Consider the following 15,048-nt stretch of genomic DNA (forward strand, 5'->3'; position numbering starts at 1 on the left):
GGCCTCCGAGAGAGCAGACAGACTTCTTTCGCTTCCCGGACTCAGCGACGGAACAGCAGTGGATCTAATGGACAAAATGCTGTCGCTGTTAAATGCGGATGATGGCGGATTCCTTTTCCCCCACATTTTCCTTCGCCAGCTACCACCCGAAGTGCGCGCCGTGCTCGCTAACTCGACGTGCCTAGCCACCGGCGACTATCGTGGCTTGGCGGAAGAAGCAGATCGAGCGCTTCTGGCGATACGGCGGTTAGCCGTGCAAATTGATCCGACCGTCGTGGCCGCAGTGGGATCGCAGAAGCGGCGCGGGAAAGCCACCTGCTATTTCCATCAGCGGTTTGGCGCCAAGGCTTGACGCTGCGCACCCCCCTGCTCCTACGAGACGACGGGAAAATTCAACGCCCGACACCCAGTAGCAGCCGTGGGCGCCAGCAACGAAAGCGAGATGCTTTTCGTCACGGACTCCTCGTTAGGAAGACGTTTCCTTGTGGACAGCGGGGCACAAGTAAGCCTGCTGACGCCCACCGCTGCGGACAAGATGGCTGGTGGATGCGGGCCTGCCTTGTGCGCAGCTAACGGCTCGCCCATCGCTAACTTCAGTTCCAGGTCGGTGACTGTGCGTTTCCACGGACGGGAATTCAAGTGGAACTTTATTGTTGCCGCGACCACAGTTCCCATAATTGGCGCCGATTTTTTATGTGCTCACGGACTTCTTGTGGACATTGCCAACCGTCGTTTGATTGACGCCATCTCTTTCGCCACTTTTCCGTGCGAGGCCGGAGGGCTCGGGGCGTTAACGCATGCAAATTATTTAACATCGGGTAACGTTTATGAATGCCTGCTGACCGATTATCCGTCGTTAACCACACCCGCCTTTTCCAATGCCGATACTAAACACGGGGTAGAGCATTTCATTCCCACGGTTGGCCCGCCAGTTTTTGCCCGCGCTCGTCGCCTCGACGCGGCAAAATTGGCAATGGCGAAAGGGGAGTTCGCGACGATGGAGCGCTTGGGCATCGTGAGGCGTTCCAACAGCCCGTGGGCCTCACCATTGCACATGGTCCCCAAAAGTGACGGTTCTTGGCGGCCATGCGGTGATTTTCGTCGGCTTAATAATGTAACCACACACGATCGTTACCCAATTCCGCACATCCAGGACTTTTCCGCACGTTTGGCCGGAGCCGTGATCTTTTCCAAAGTTGACCTCGTTCGCGGTTATCACCAGGTTCCGGTACGGGCAGAAGATGTGCCAAAAACTGCAGTAATAACCCCTTTTGGCCTTTTTGAATTCCTCAGTATGCCTTTTGGCCTGAAGGGGGCGGCACAGACCTTTCAGAGACTGATGGACTCAGTCTCGCGAGGTCTTGATTTTGTATTTGTCTATCTAGACGACATCCTTGTGGCCAGCCCTTCACCAGAGGAACACCTGTCGCACTTAACCGAAGTTTTCAAGCGCCTTGATTCGCACGGCCTTATAGTCAACCCTGTTAAGTGCCAATTTGGTCTGTCCAAGATCGATTTCTTGGGGCATCGCATTTCTCCACAGGGCGCCATCCCCTTACCCACCAAAGTACAAGCAGTGGTGGATTTCCCCCGCCCGGCCACAGTTAAGGCTCTGCAGGAGTTTTTGGGAATGATCAATTTTTACAACCGGTTTCTTCCTCACGCAGCCGACCTCCTACAACCCCTCTACGGCGCCTTGAGAAAAAAGAAGGCTAACGACCCCGTCGAGTGGGCACCGCAACGAGCACAATCCTTCCAACGAGCCAAGGAAGCTCTTGCGGGTGCAACTCTTCTGGTCCACCCAATCTCAACCGCACAGGTAGCTTTGACTACTGACGCGTCTGATGTTGCCGTAGGGGCGGTGGTTGAGCAGCTTGTGGAGAACGAATGGCAGCCCCTTGCATTTTTCAGTCGGAAACTGCAAGATAACGAACGCAAGTACAGTGTTTTCGACAGAATTGTTAGCACTCTATCTTGCAACGCGCCATTTTCGTTTCCTCCTCGAGGGGCGCCGGTTTACCGCATATGTGGATCACAAACCACTCACATTCGCCATGTCAAAGGTGACTGAACCGTGGTCGGCCCGACAGCAACGGCATTTGGTGGCCATTTCTGAATTCACAACAGACATTCAGCACGGGGCCGGCAAATGTAACCCTGTGGCCGATTGCTTGTCACGCGCGATTGTGTGTCCAGTCCAGCTCGGGGGGGATTTTTCAGAGATGGCCACCGCCCAATCTGAGGATCCGGACATCCACGAACTCAAGGCAGCAGCCACAGCCCTGAAACTTGAGAAGGTGGCACTGTGTGAAGGGGGTCCCGCACTCCTCTGCGATGTGTCTACGGGTCGCACTCGTCCCGTGGTTCCGCAGGAGTGGCGTCGGTGAATTTTTAATTCTATTCATTCCCTCTCACACCCTGGCGTCCGGGCGTCAGTCAAACTTATTGGGGCCAAGTTTGTCTGGCCTGGGTTACGGAAGGACGTCAGGAAGTGGGCAGCTGCATGCGTGGCATGTCAGCGCGCCAAAGTCCACAGGCACACCCGAGCAAACCTGGAAACTTTTCCAATTCCGGACAGGAGATTTGACCACGTCCATGTGGATCTGGTCGGGCCCCTCCCTCCTTCGCAGGGTTGCACACATCTCCTCACCATGGTCGATCGAACCACTAGGTGGCCGGAAGCAGTCCCCCTGTCCTCCACGACCTCGGCAGATATTGCTCGCGCATTTCTGTCATCCTGGGTCGCACGTTTCGGCACGCCATCCGATATCACTTCGGACAGAGGCCCGCAGTTTGTGTCCGAGCTCTGGTCGGCCATGGCGCAGTCCTTGGGTGTGCAGGTACACCGCACTATGGCCTACCACCCGCAGGCTAACGGGATGTGCGAACGCTTCCACCGGTCACTGAAAGCCGCGCTACGGGCCGCGCTGTCGGACGGTAACTGGGTCGACCAGCTTCCGTGGGTCCTGCTCGGGTTACGTTCGGCCCCGAAAGAAGACCTTAACGCCGCCCCCGCAGAGTTAGTGCTCGGTCAACCACTCCGCGTTCCTGGTGAATTTCTGCCTGAAGCTTCGGGTGCACCTTCATTCCCCCTTTTGCCAGCAGAGCCCCTGACTCCAGCACCAATTCACCACTGCGTCCCCAAAATATTTGTTCCGTCTGCTCTTAGGTCAGCCCGTCTTTGTGCGTCACGATGCCCACCGCTCTCCCCTCCGACCGCCGTACGACGGCCCGTTTAGAGTGCTCGGACACGGTGAAAAGAGTTTTGTGCTCGATATGGGTGGGCGGAGGGAGGGCATTTCAATAGACAGGCTCAAACCGGCTCATTTAGTTGCAGGCGAGGACGTTTCGCCTGCCCAGGCCCCACGTCGCGGACGCCCTCCGAAACCTCCAGCCTCACCGCGGCATGCCAGGGTTGAGTGTCGTTCCCCCACTGAGGTCTCGCCCGAATCACCTACACCACCTAATGACGGACTGCGTAGTCGTTGGGGCAGGCTGGTTAAGCCCCCTGCAAAATTTTCACCTTGACCTTCCTTCTGGTTGTTCTGGGGGGGGGGGGGGGCTGTGTGGCGGGCACTCGGACCAGGCATCTCACCCAGCAGGTGCAGGGGAGGGGGCAGTTCATGTTGCATGCATTGCACTGCTTTTGCTGTCCAGTTCAGATCCACTTGTTAGCCGTTGGAATAAACACGTCTCCACATATTCACCGTGTGTGCTCATTCCTCAACGGCTACAGTACAGTAAATAGTTACGGCGCCCTCTGTCAGTCGGTGTTGGCTCACACATTCAGAGGTGAGGAATCGTCATCATTCGGCCGTTGTTGTCATCGTAGGAGCGTGTGCGTGTTCGTGTGTGTTGGTGTTTGCAACAACACTCCGTATTTCGGAGAGCACAGTCTTGATTTTGGTGAGTGGGAACACGATAACACGATTTTGTACGATGCTTCCCCCTTCTTATTTTCAATATACAGACGCTCGCTGCATAAGTTAGCGTCTCGGGTTAGCTGCATCCAGTCGGCTAAGAGAAATTGATGGGTAGTTGAGTGAAATACGTAAGTAAGGCGCGCTCAGCCTTTAGCGCTTGAATATGGACTACATCTTTAGCTTTCAGCGTTGTTAGCGAAACGCTACATCGTTGTGTTTTTATTCATGGCTGTTTGTAGCTTGGGCTAGTTAGCTAGCAAAGCTAATTTGGATTCGCCAATTATCGGATACTGACTCCCCGCCTTGCTTATACCAGCCCATGATTGTCAAATTGAATATATTCCGTGTCATTGTATACTTCGAATGCCCATGTGTTCTTTTTTTCCTGATGTCACTTTTGACGTTTACTCATAACGGCCTACAAGTTTAAATGAACTCAAAGGGGTTTAGAAGTCGTCATGAGCCAAAATGTTTACAAAATGCGAAATTACTTCAAAAGTACTAATAATATAACATTCAGAGTCTTGAGGTTTATATATTGCCCACTCGGTGGAGTTGCTTGAGTTTTAAAAACATTGCACCACGCAAACCAACCAGTATGTTGATTGTACAATCACCATGTTTATTAATCGATAATGAGCGAAGGTAGATTAAAAAGCAGGACAGTAATGTATATGCTTCAATACAATAACAGGACCGGAAATCCAAGAGAGTCAGATGAAACAACTAGCAGGGTGCGGTATCCTCGACCATCACACAAACGATGCAACCAAGCAACGCTTGGGGATTTCGCAACCGTGTGTATGTGTATTCACCAAAAAAATCCACATTGATTTCCAAATCAGATTAAATAATATTAACATTTTCAATGAACTCTTGCTATAATGTTCTTGGTTTGAGATGCGAGGATGAGATAACCTTTATTTGCTTAGAATTATGCTTATCTATTATGCTTAGAATATCTTGTTTTCTATCCTTTCACTCCCACCCCAACCCCATCCCTCTTCAATTGCTGCTGTGGACTGCAAATTTCCCCATTGCGGGACGAATAAAGGTATTCTGATTCTGATTCTGATTCTGATTCTGATTTGTCTCACATTGGAGAAATTCCAAATTCACAGCAGCAAAGTGTATCACATTTTCAAGCACACATTTTTTTATGGGATTTTCCCGTAGGAAGAAGAGACATCATTTAGAGTTGCTGACCAACAGTGTTGAACTATGTTGTGCAACAACACGCTGGGCTGCTCTGTGATCTCCTTAAAGACATCCTGTGTAATTCAGAATAACGACCGAAGAGGAAGGAGGCATGAGCTACACGTCAATGGCGAAGGAAAAAAGGCATTGAGTAAATTAAGATCAGCTGGATCCACATTCAGTATGTGTGAGGCAGAGCACGGCAATCACCAGCGTGTACTTCTGTGAACACTAGTGAGCTACATTGGCATGTAATTGCTCGTGCGTCAATATTCACGCCTTTGCTCAATTGGCTGAGTCTAGGTTCATTCTACTTTCATGCAAGCTGTCAGTTCCCAGTTTATCACGACGATCGACCTTGATGCATGTAAGTGTAAACGGCTGTTTGCACCGACCATTGACCAAGTTGCATTACCGTGTCCTGGATTAAATTTGTATGCATTTTTATTTGTATGAATATGACAAGTTGCAGTCTGTCGACTTAAATGACCAATGTTAAATATACAGTATTGGTTTTTAATATGCATAGAGTGATTACAAACATATTTTACACTGTAGAGAAAACATACAGTGGGGCCTTGGCTGACGAACTTAATTGGTTCCCAGGCAGAGTGTGTAAGGCGAAAAGTGTGTATCCCAAAAATTAATTTCCCATAGGAAACCATTACAATGAGAATAATCCGTTCCCAGGTCGCCGTAAAATGTAATTTTCAACTAAATAAGCCTTAAAACTACACACAATATACCTTATTCTATGTATAATAAATGTGCTACTGTATTGTAATGAAAGAAATACACTGCACTGTATAATAAAGTCACTTTATTTACATTTGTGATGGTCATTGATGGCTTGATGGAATGGCATTGGAGGTCAGAGGGAATTGGTGTTTGGAAAGAGAGTCACATTCCATAAGGATGTAATAAAAGAAATAAACTCTGCTGTATAATAACATTTTATTTACCTTTGTGATGGTCGTTGATGGTTTGCTGGAATGGCATTGGAGGTCAGAGGAAATTGCTGTTTGGAAAGACAGTCACATTCCATAAGGACTGTAATTAAAGAAATAAACTGTACTGGGCGGCCCGGTAGTCGAGTGGTTAGCACACCGGGCTTCACAGTGCAGAGGTCGCCGGTTCGCGTCCCGGTCCGGCCTTCCTGTGTGGTGTTTGCATGTTCTCCCCGGACCCGCGTGGGTTTTCTCCGGGTCCTCCGGTTTCCTCCTACACTCCAAAAACATGCATGGCAGGCAGATTGACCACTCCAAATTGTCCCTAGGTGTGAGTGTGAGAGTGACGGTTGTATGTCTTTGTGTGCCCTGCGATTGGCTGGCAACCAATTCAGGGTGGCCCTCGCCTCGTGCCCGAAGACAGCTGAGATAGGCTCCAGCAACCCCCGCGACCCTAATGAGGAATAAGCGGTACGGAAAATGAGATGAGAGATGAGGAGACTGTACTGTATAATAAAGTTTTATTTACCTTTGTGATGGTCGTTGATGGCTTATGGAAGGAGAGTCACCTTCCATAAGGACTGTTGGTAACTCAACCTCTGGTGTGGCTTCTCTTCTTTGGAGACTATCATTTTTGCTGACTAAAAACCTTTTAATTGACACCTGTTGCTTTCTGACTTGTAAGGTCTTACAAAGCTGAAGCATCACATTATTGATCATCATGTTGATGATTCTCATAGCCACAGTCTTTTCTGGATGCAACTGTTCAATAAAAGACTGCACATCATTCCACTTAGCCAACATTTCCTTGATGCGCTCACTTGATGCTGCAGCCATCTCCTCCTCCTCGCCCTCAGATGACAACTCCTGAATGGCTTGCTTCTGCTTAACCTCTTGAAGGCTAATCAAATCCTCTGTGTTGAGGACTTCATTATGGTCAGCAACAAGCTTCTCTATGTCATCTGCATCCATTTCGAGTCCCATGTTCTGTCCAATGGAAACAATATCGTCCAAAACAACAGCGTCATGGGGATCAAATCCTTCAAAGTCCCTCTCAAGGATACATGCGGGCCACAAATTCTTCCATGCTGCTTTCAAGGATCGGAGGGTAACATCATGCCAAGCCTTTTCTATTAGCTGAACACAATGATACGCGTTGAAATGGTCTTTCCAATAATCCCTAAGGGATAGTTCGTGTCATTAGTCACGTGAAAGCATCTAGTAAATAAAGCCTTTGTGTAAAGCTTTTTAAAGCTTGCGGTGACTTGCTGGTCCATGGGCTGCAGCAGAGGGGTTGTGTTGGGAGGGAGGAATTTCACCTTGATGAAATTAACATCACCCTGAAGTTCATCCTCCAAATTTGGTGGATGCGCTGTGGCCTTGTCAAGGGAGTCGACAGGGAGTCCTTTCTCCTCGAGATATTTCCTCACTGAAGGAGCGAAAACGTCATGCATCCAGTCTATAAACAGGAGACGAGTGACTCAAGCTTTGGTGTTGGACTTCAACATTACAGGAAGCTTGGATTTAACCACCTGGCCCTTGGGGTTTCTGAATGATAAACCAACATTGGTTTGATCTCACAGTCACCACTGGCATTAGCATGAAACAGGAGGGTTAGTCCATCTTTAATTGGTTTATGCCCTTGGACATACTTCTCTTCTTGTGTTATGAAAGTCCGGTTCGGCATCTTTTTCCAGAAAAGGCCGGTCTCATCTGCATTAAATACTTGCTGTGGAACGTAGCCTTCTTCTTTTACTAGTTCGAGGAATGATGCCTTGTAGACTTCAGCAGCTTTACGGTCAGAACTGGCTGCTTCACCATGACGAGTAATGCAGTGAATCCCAGTACGGCGCTTAAAGTTCTCGAACCATCCCTTGCTGACTTTAAAATCATCAATAAGCGCCAAACTTCCAGGTTGCGGCATGGCGATATCAGAGCGAATTAGCTGTGCTTTCTCGCATATAATTTCTTTAATCACGCTGTCGCCGAATAGCTGCTTTTCGTTAATCCAAATTAACATAAATTTTTCAATTTCTTCGATGGCCCGAGACCGTTGCTTTGACAGCATGGAAACACCTTTCGCAACAGACACACCTTTGATGGCTTTTGTGTTGCGAAGGATGGTGGCAATGGTGGGCTTAGCATATCTGTACTGGGCCGCTAAATCAGACAGACGCACACCTCGTTCGTGTATTTCAATTATCTCCTTCTTCTCCTCCACTAATTTTGTTTTGTGTGTTCTTTGGCTGAACACGAGCCTGTGGTGGGGTCTTTTTCGGTCCCATAACAGCAAAAGTATCTGTAAAAAAATCCTTGGAGGCGATCGACGTGTGCATTCAGAGAAAGGGGTGTGGAAAGGTAGGCCGGCTGGGGCGCTGTTCAGTCGTGTGCTTTGGTGTTCTTCCGCCAAAGACTACTCCGCCAGCCGTGATGGGTGTGTCTCCCGAAAAGTAGTGGTTAATCCAAGGTTTAATTAAATAAATTTAGCGTTCGTAAACCAAAAATTTCGTACGACAAGGTGTTCGTAAACCAAGGCCCCAATGTAATAGGAAAAAAAATCATAATTACTTGCCTATTATCCTCTTTTCCAATGCAATGACTAAGTTGGAAACTCAGTTACCTTCTGGAACAAGTACGGTAATTTGCAACTAGACAAAATTAGTTTTTTTAAATAAAATCCCCAATAGCGGTCCCATCACTACTTAATGGGAGAAAAGTATCTTGCACTGAATTATCAAACTTGGAATAAGTTGAATGTGCATTGCAAATTGATTGAACGCTCCAAATTTCCCCTCGGCGTGAGCGTGGCTGGTTGTTCGTTTTTTGTGCGCCCTGCATTTGTCTAGCAACCGGTTCAGGGTGTCCCCTGCTGACTGCCCAAAGGCAGCTGGGATGGGCTGCAACAACCCCTGCGACTTAAGTGTGGCAGTCGCAGGTGGATCTTTTTTTCTCCACATTTAAAAAAATACATTTGGCACAGTCCTCCTTAATGTCATGGGGGGCAAAAATTCAGAACCAAAATACACTTCTTGCATGTGAGGTTAATGATACTTTGTGGAAAGAGCAATCAATAAGCTCATCAGTAAGCTAGCATAAGATGGCATCAGTAAGCAAACAACAGATTCCCTTGGAATCAAATTAACGGGAAACAGTTGTCACAATGAACATTTTTTTTTGGGTCGCCATCCCTATTTGGATGTGTTTGTGTCATTCTGCTACAGTGGACAACAGAACTGCAGCCCTGTATACTAAGCCAGAGAACGATCTCAGCATGAACTGCGACATAGATGGTATGTGTACTCTTTGTTGCCGTTGCGTCCAAGAAAACTACCAATTTGTCTTGTGGAGGTGATGCGACTTGATTGTCTTTCAGGGGACATGGAGAACCAGGTGGAGATGGAGGAGAAGACAAGGCTCATAAATCAGGTGTTGGAACTTCAGCATACTCTGGAAGGTGACATAATCAACATTTTGAAGTATCATGGTATTAAACATTGTGTCATTGTTGTTCCCAACACATAACTTCTTCCTTTTTATTTTTTATATTGTTACTTTCTTTCCTTTTTTCTTCCTTTCATAACTTTGCTGCTGTGAAATGTAAATTTATTCTTTGCAAGACGATTGAAAGGTACATCAAATCCAAGTATAAGAACAAACAAACAATGTCAAACATGAAACAAAACTCATTGGCATGTGTCAGCTGGCATGAGAAGCTAATATAGTAGTCTTCATTTTCATGCAGTGCTTGCTCACGACACTGCAGTGCAAAATGGTGCATAAAGAGAACAAAGTAATTCCGTATGTGAATTGAAGAATTGCATCAAGTTCCCAGCTGATTGACCAGACCACCTTACAAAATGCAGTTTGATGAATATGAGAACTATTCTGGAGTAATTGGCTGGATTGAGGGATTTCACATTTCCATGAAGCGTCCTTCAACAGCAAATGCTGAACTGTCCACATGATCATCATCTGGGATACCTTCCAAGGGTTGTTGGCTTTCAATATTTCCCAGGTCATCGATATCCGGTCCTAGTGGAGATCATGCACCTGTATTGAAGCGCTCCTTTTGAGGAGTTTCTATGATTGTCTTTAATTGAATCTTAAATGTTTTTTCGACAACTCCTATACAGTGATACCTCGGCTTATGAAAGCTTTAGCTAAGGAACTTTTCACCTTACGAACGTTAAATTCACGAGAATATAATCTTGACATACGACTTTTTTCCCCTCTATTCCCCGCCCCCAGTCTTCGGTTAAAGCCGCGCGTGATTGGTCAAGACCCGTGGTAGAGGAGGGAGGAGACATACGCAGCACCAAGGTGCGGGTTACAGAAACACAGAGCTGCATATGTAAATAGATAGGCAGATGACTAGAGAGAGTGCGAAAATGGATAGAAAACAGTGAAATTTGGACTTGTTTCAACTTTATTGATAGTTCAAAGGCAGAGTGTAGACTGCAAGGTTGATTGCAATCAGGCGCCACAAATAACCCGCACTCACCATCAGTTCAATTTGAAATGAAACGACAAGCAAGGGAATTAATGATGTTTCTAGTGTGTCTGCTTGCATATGTTGCTGTTGCAATATCACAACTTCCAAGATGTATAACCGAGACCTCCTTTTTGCAAAAAGCCATACATCCCATCAACCCATCAACGACCATCACAAAGGTGAATAAAACGACTTTATTATACCGTACAGTTTATTTCTTTAATTACAATACTATAGCACATTTATTATCAAAAATAAGGTATATTTTGTGCAGTTTTATGGCTTATTTAGTTGAAAAGTATGTTTTATGGGGTCCTGGGAACGGATTATTCTCATTTTAATGGTTTCCTATGGGAAATTAATTTTTGGGATACACAGTTCGCCTTACACACTCTGTCTGGGAACCAATTAAGTTCGAAAGCCAAGGTACCACTACTGTGCTTTCCAGGAACGTAAAATGCACATTTTATACAAAATAAAATCAATAACCTTTTTTTAAGTACAACTTTTTTTTGAATTGTCAGAAGAATAGGAATCATGAAACACTGGACGTGATGTTATTCTGTCCATTTGTGCCAATGGGTGGTCCTCACATGAGATTAGCCTTGATGTTGAGAGTGGTGTGGGAGCTGTGCCCCAGGGATGGGAGGTTGTGAATTTGGGACACATCGTCAGTAGTGTGCCATCGTCAGTAGTGAGCGATATATATATATATATATATATATATATATATATATAGATATAGAGATATATATAGATAGATAATATAGATTGAGAGATAGCGATAGAAGAGAGAGATTGAGAGAGAGAGAGAGAGAAGAGAGAGAGAGAGAGAGAGAGAGAGAGAAATAGAGATCGAGAGAGAGAGAGAGAGAGAGAGAGAGAGATAGAAATAGAGATTGAGAGATAGCGATAGAAATAGAGATTGAGAGATAGCGATAGAAATAGAGATCGAGAGATAGAGATGTAGAGGTAGAAAGATAGAGATAGAGATAGAGAGGTAGAGATAGAGGGTAGAGTAGAGGTAAAGGTAGAGATAGAGGTAGAGAGATAGAGAGGTCGAGGGATAGAGGTAGGTAGAGAGATAGATATAGATAGATAGATAGATAGATAGATAGATAGATAGATAGATAGATAGAGTTAGAGAGAGAGATAGAGATAGATAGATATATATATATATATATATATATAGAGAGAGAGAGAGAGATAGACAGAGAGGGATAGAGAGAGAGAGAGATAGAGAGAAGAGGGATAGATGAGACACTGGACGTGAGAGTTATTCTGTCCATTGATGTATTCTGTCCAATGGAATGGAAGGTCCTCACATGAGATTAGCCTTGATGTTGAGAGTGGTGTGGGAGCTGTGCCTCAGGGATGGGAGGTTGTGAATTTGGGACACATCGTCAGTAGTGTGCCATCGTCAGTAGTGAGCGAGATATAGAGAGAGATAGATAGAGAGAAATAGATAGATATAGGTAGAGAGAGATAGAAAGATAGAGATAGAGATCGAGAGATAGCGATGGAGATAGAGAGGTAGAGGTAGAAAGATAGAGATAGAGGGTAGAGATAGAGAGGGTAGGGTAGAGGTAGAGATAGAGGTAGGTAGAGATAGATAGAGAGAGAAATAGAGAGAGATAGAGAGTATATTTATTCATAATCGCAATCCAGGTGTCTCGTTTATTTATTTCTATGTTTTATTGGGTGTTTTTTTTTTTCTGATGCTGAATCATGATTTGTCCTCAGCTTTGTACCACTTGATTACTTGAGTCAGAGAGACGAGTCTGAAGCAAGTAAATTTCAAGTTAAACATCATCTCGTGAAGCAATATGATTAGCAGGAGAGACATTTCGTCTCGTACTGGTTTATTTTTAAGATTTCTACGGGAAACTGGACCTTTATGTGTCAACTCTACAGCAGTTTACATGCAATTCCTCTTCATATGAATATGAATGAAGCTTAAAGGACAACCGACATCACTTTTTTTGTTTCCTAACTGACATCAGAAAAACGTTTTATAGGATCTAAAATACCCAAAACACGCAGGCTGATATTTTTAGTCAAGTGTAAAACACCAATAAAAATGACTTAAAGTATCCAAAATCTGCAAAAAATTGAGCTGCGAATTGGGCATTTTCAGAAAGGACACTGATTTGCTGTGGCGACCCCTTGAAGGGAAAAGCCAAAAGTTTGTGACGTCACGCCAATACGCCTTGCCTTGCTCGAGAATCAAAACAATGGCTTCAGATTTGGAAAAGATGCTTTCTTGTTACTCATCCAGTTATGAATATAATTCATATAGTTCTGAAGAGGAAAGCATACGTGTTTGCAATCGATTAAAGAATTTATTCCGGTCATTTTGATGCATCTGGAGAGAAATGTCGTGACAAACTCTTTAGTACTCACAGTACCCAAAAAAGGCAGAAAATGGCGACAAAGCTCAGTGGAAATTGTCTCCTGGGAAGTTGTGTCAGCGAACATTAAATACACTGTAGAAGTCTTGGCGGAACACAAATGATTCACCATCGCGTTATTTACGTGTTTTCCTTCTAATTTCGCCATCAACACGGATCAACACGAAGTTTTCAGACCAAACAAAGTACCCCAAAATGCATTGAGATGATGCAGGGTATGTCTTTTCTCGGTCAGGGGCGTTCCTTCAGTGACGTAGGGTGAGGACTCGTCACCAACTCAAAAACAAGACTTCCGGAATATTCAGTGCGAGTTTTAAAACGTAAAATATAGCTATATGCTGTGGAATCTTTGTAAAATATGCTCAGTAGAAGTCATTTGAAGCGATTTTATAAATTATGGACACAACTTGTCCGGAGACGTCGGTCCGGAGACCTTTTAAGTTCACATGGAAATATCACACATTCTATGTTTATCCTGAAAATGTAGCACAACAGCAAGGGGAAGAACGACAAGTTCTGAAAAAAACTGCTCAAATGAAATTTAATGATTTCTCACTCTTACAAGGAACAGAAAAATATAAATCTGCAACACCTTTATTTATTTATTTTGGTAAATCTCTTCCCATGTTCATGTTTTTAAATGATCACATTGACAGCTTCTCTGTTTGCTGCAGACCTGTCAGCACGGGTGGATGCGGTCAAAGAGGAAAACCTGAAGTTAAAGTCGGAGAACCAGGTCCTGGGTCAGTACATCGAGAACCTCATGTCTGCATCCAGCGTCTTTCAGACCACGGACACCAAGAGTAAACGCAAGTGAGGATAGACATGAAGGAGGCAAGGAACATCCTCCCCCAGACCTCCCTGCGCCCAAATGCTTCATCACCTGTTCTGGCAGCGCTGATTCACTTTTATTTTGTCACGAGGCACTTGTTTTGGGTTATTATCGCACCTACATTATTGACAGATGTGTGAAGCCCTAATTTTGTGTGCAAGGCATACATATACACACAAAAAAATCCACGTGTAGGTCAATTGTGAATAGATGCAAAAGGATTGCAGATGATTGTTGAGCTTAGACTTGAATTAACATTCACAACATGACGATTGTACATGCAACTCCCCACACACGAGCAAATTACGATAGACACAAATAGACAATCGCCAGGTGTTTAAAGTTTTTGCTCTGCCTATTTATTAGAGATGAGGCATGCGCCTAGATTAGTCCATGAAAGGATCATGATTCACTTAGAGACATAACGTTTTCTGTATGTCTGCGGTGCCTTGCACCTTTGTCACCAACCTGTTTTTCTGTTAAAATAATGTAATCCCAGCTTCTCTTAGCCTTCGTGAAAGTGGGGTGAAGCGTATTTCTAATGTCTGTTTTTGTCATCAAGTCATGACCATATTTTGCATGACTGTTTTTTCCCCATTGCCAAGCAAAACAGTGTTCATGTACAGTATGTTAGAATGGCATGTTGACTTTTCGTTAAGACATATCTATCGTGAATTCTAACTTCTGTCAGTCATGATACAAAACAAAAAAGTAATGATGATTTGAGGTAGGAAAGCGCTCGACACAAGCAGAAATCAGAATGCTTTCTACACCAAAGCAGTTAAGTGCATTTGAGTGCTATTGATCTTCTGTCGCAGACAAGGACAGGAAATGGATGCTGGTCTCCACCTTGAATTGCAAAATGAAGGGCATGTCCCTTTTGAGAAATTGAAATAGCATCAACAATAAAATGCATGTTGAATGTTAGCTTGATCGGAACAGTAGTTATTCATGTCATAACAGTTGGTAGAAATGCTACTTATGAAAGGGAACTGTTGTAATTTATTCAAATTATTTTGATATATTTAGGTTGTATGAAGAGTATTTGAGAATAATGTACACTGCAGGAACCGTCTTTGTGAAATGATAACATGCACTGTTACTTTGAAACATTGTTTTTAATAAAAACTTTAGTTCTATGCTCACTCTGGATTTATTGTATGCTCGTCACATCCTTAAATAATGACTACACCTGAGACAGATTCTCTCATATTAAATATTTCATTTTATTTTTAATGTTGCAAAC

At 44.7% G+C, this 15,048-nt stretch overlaps 1 protein-coding gene across 4 annotated transcripts in view; it reads left to right on the forward strand.

The window, feature by feature from the left end:
• Positions 1–14,952, forward strand: part of scoca (short coiled-coil protein a) — a 62,879-nt gene extending 47,927 nt beyond the window's left edge. The window contains exons 1-4 of one of the 4 annotated variants that reach the window (XM_089006351.1): positions 3,658–3,792; positions 9,289–9,357; positions 9,441–9,521; positions 13,645–14,952. In XM_089006351.1, the coding sequence (XP_088862477.1) occupies positions 9,339–9,357; positions 9,441–9,521; positions 13,645–13,787 (243 nt within the window). In that variant the 5' untranslated portion in view covers positions 3,658–3,792; positions 9,289–9,338 and the 3' untranslated portion in view covers positions 13,788–14,952. Of the gene's footprint in view, positions 3,517–3,657; positions 3,907–9,288; positions 9,358–9,440; positions 9,522–13,644 lie in introns of those variants that run through there. The other 3 variants (XM_089006349.1, XM_089006352.1, XM_089006348.1) reach the window with 3 other exon arrangements.
• The last annotated feature ends 96 nt before the right edge of the window (positions 14,953–15,048 follow it).

This window comes from Hippocampus bargibanti, linkage group LG10 (genome assembly GCF_051943395.1).
Source record: "Hippocampus bargibanti isolate YZ-2025 linkage group LG10, ASM5194339v1, whole genome shotgun sequence".
NCBI lineage: Eukaryota > Metazoa > Chordata > Actinopteri > Syngnathiformes > Syngnathidae > Hippocampus > Hippocampus bargibanti.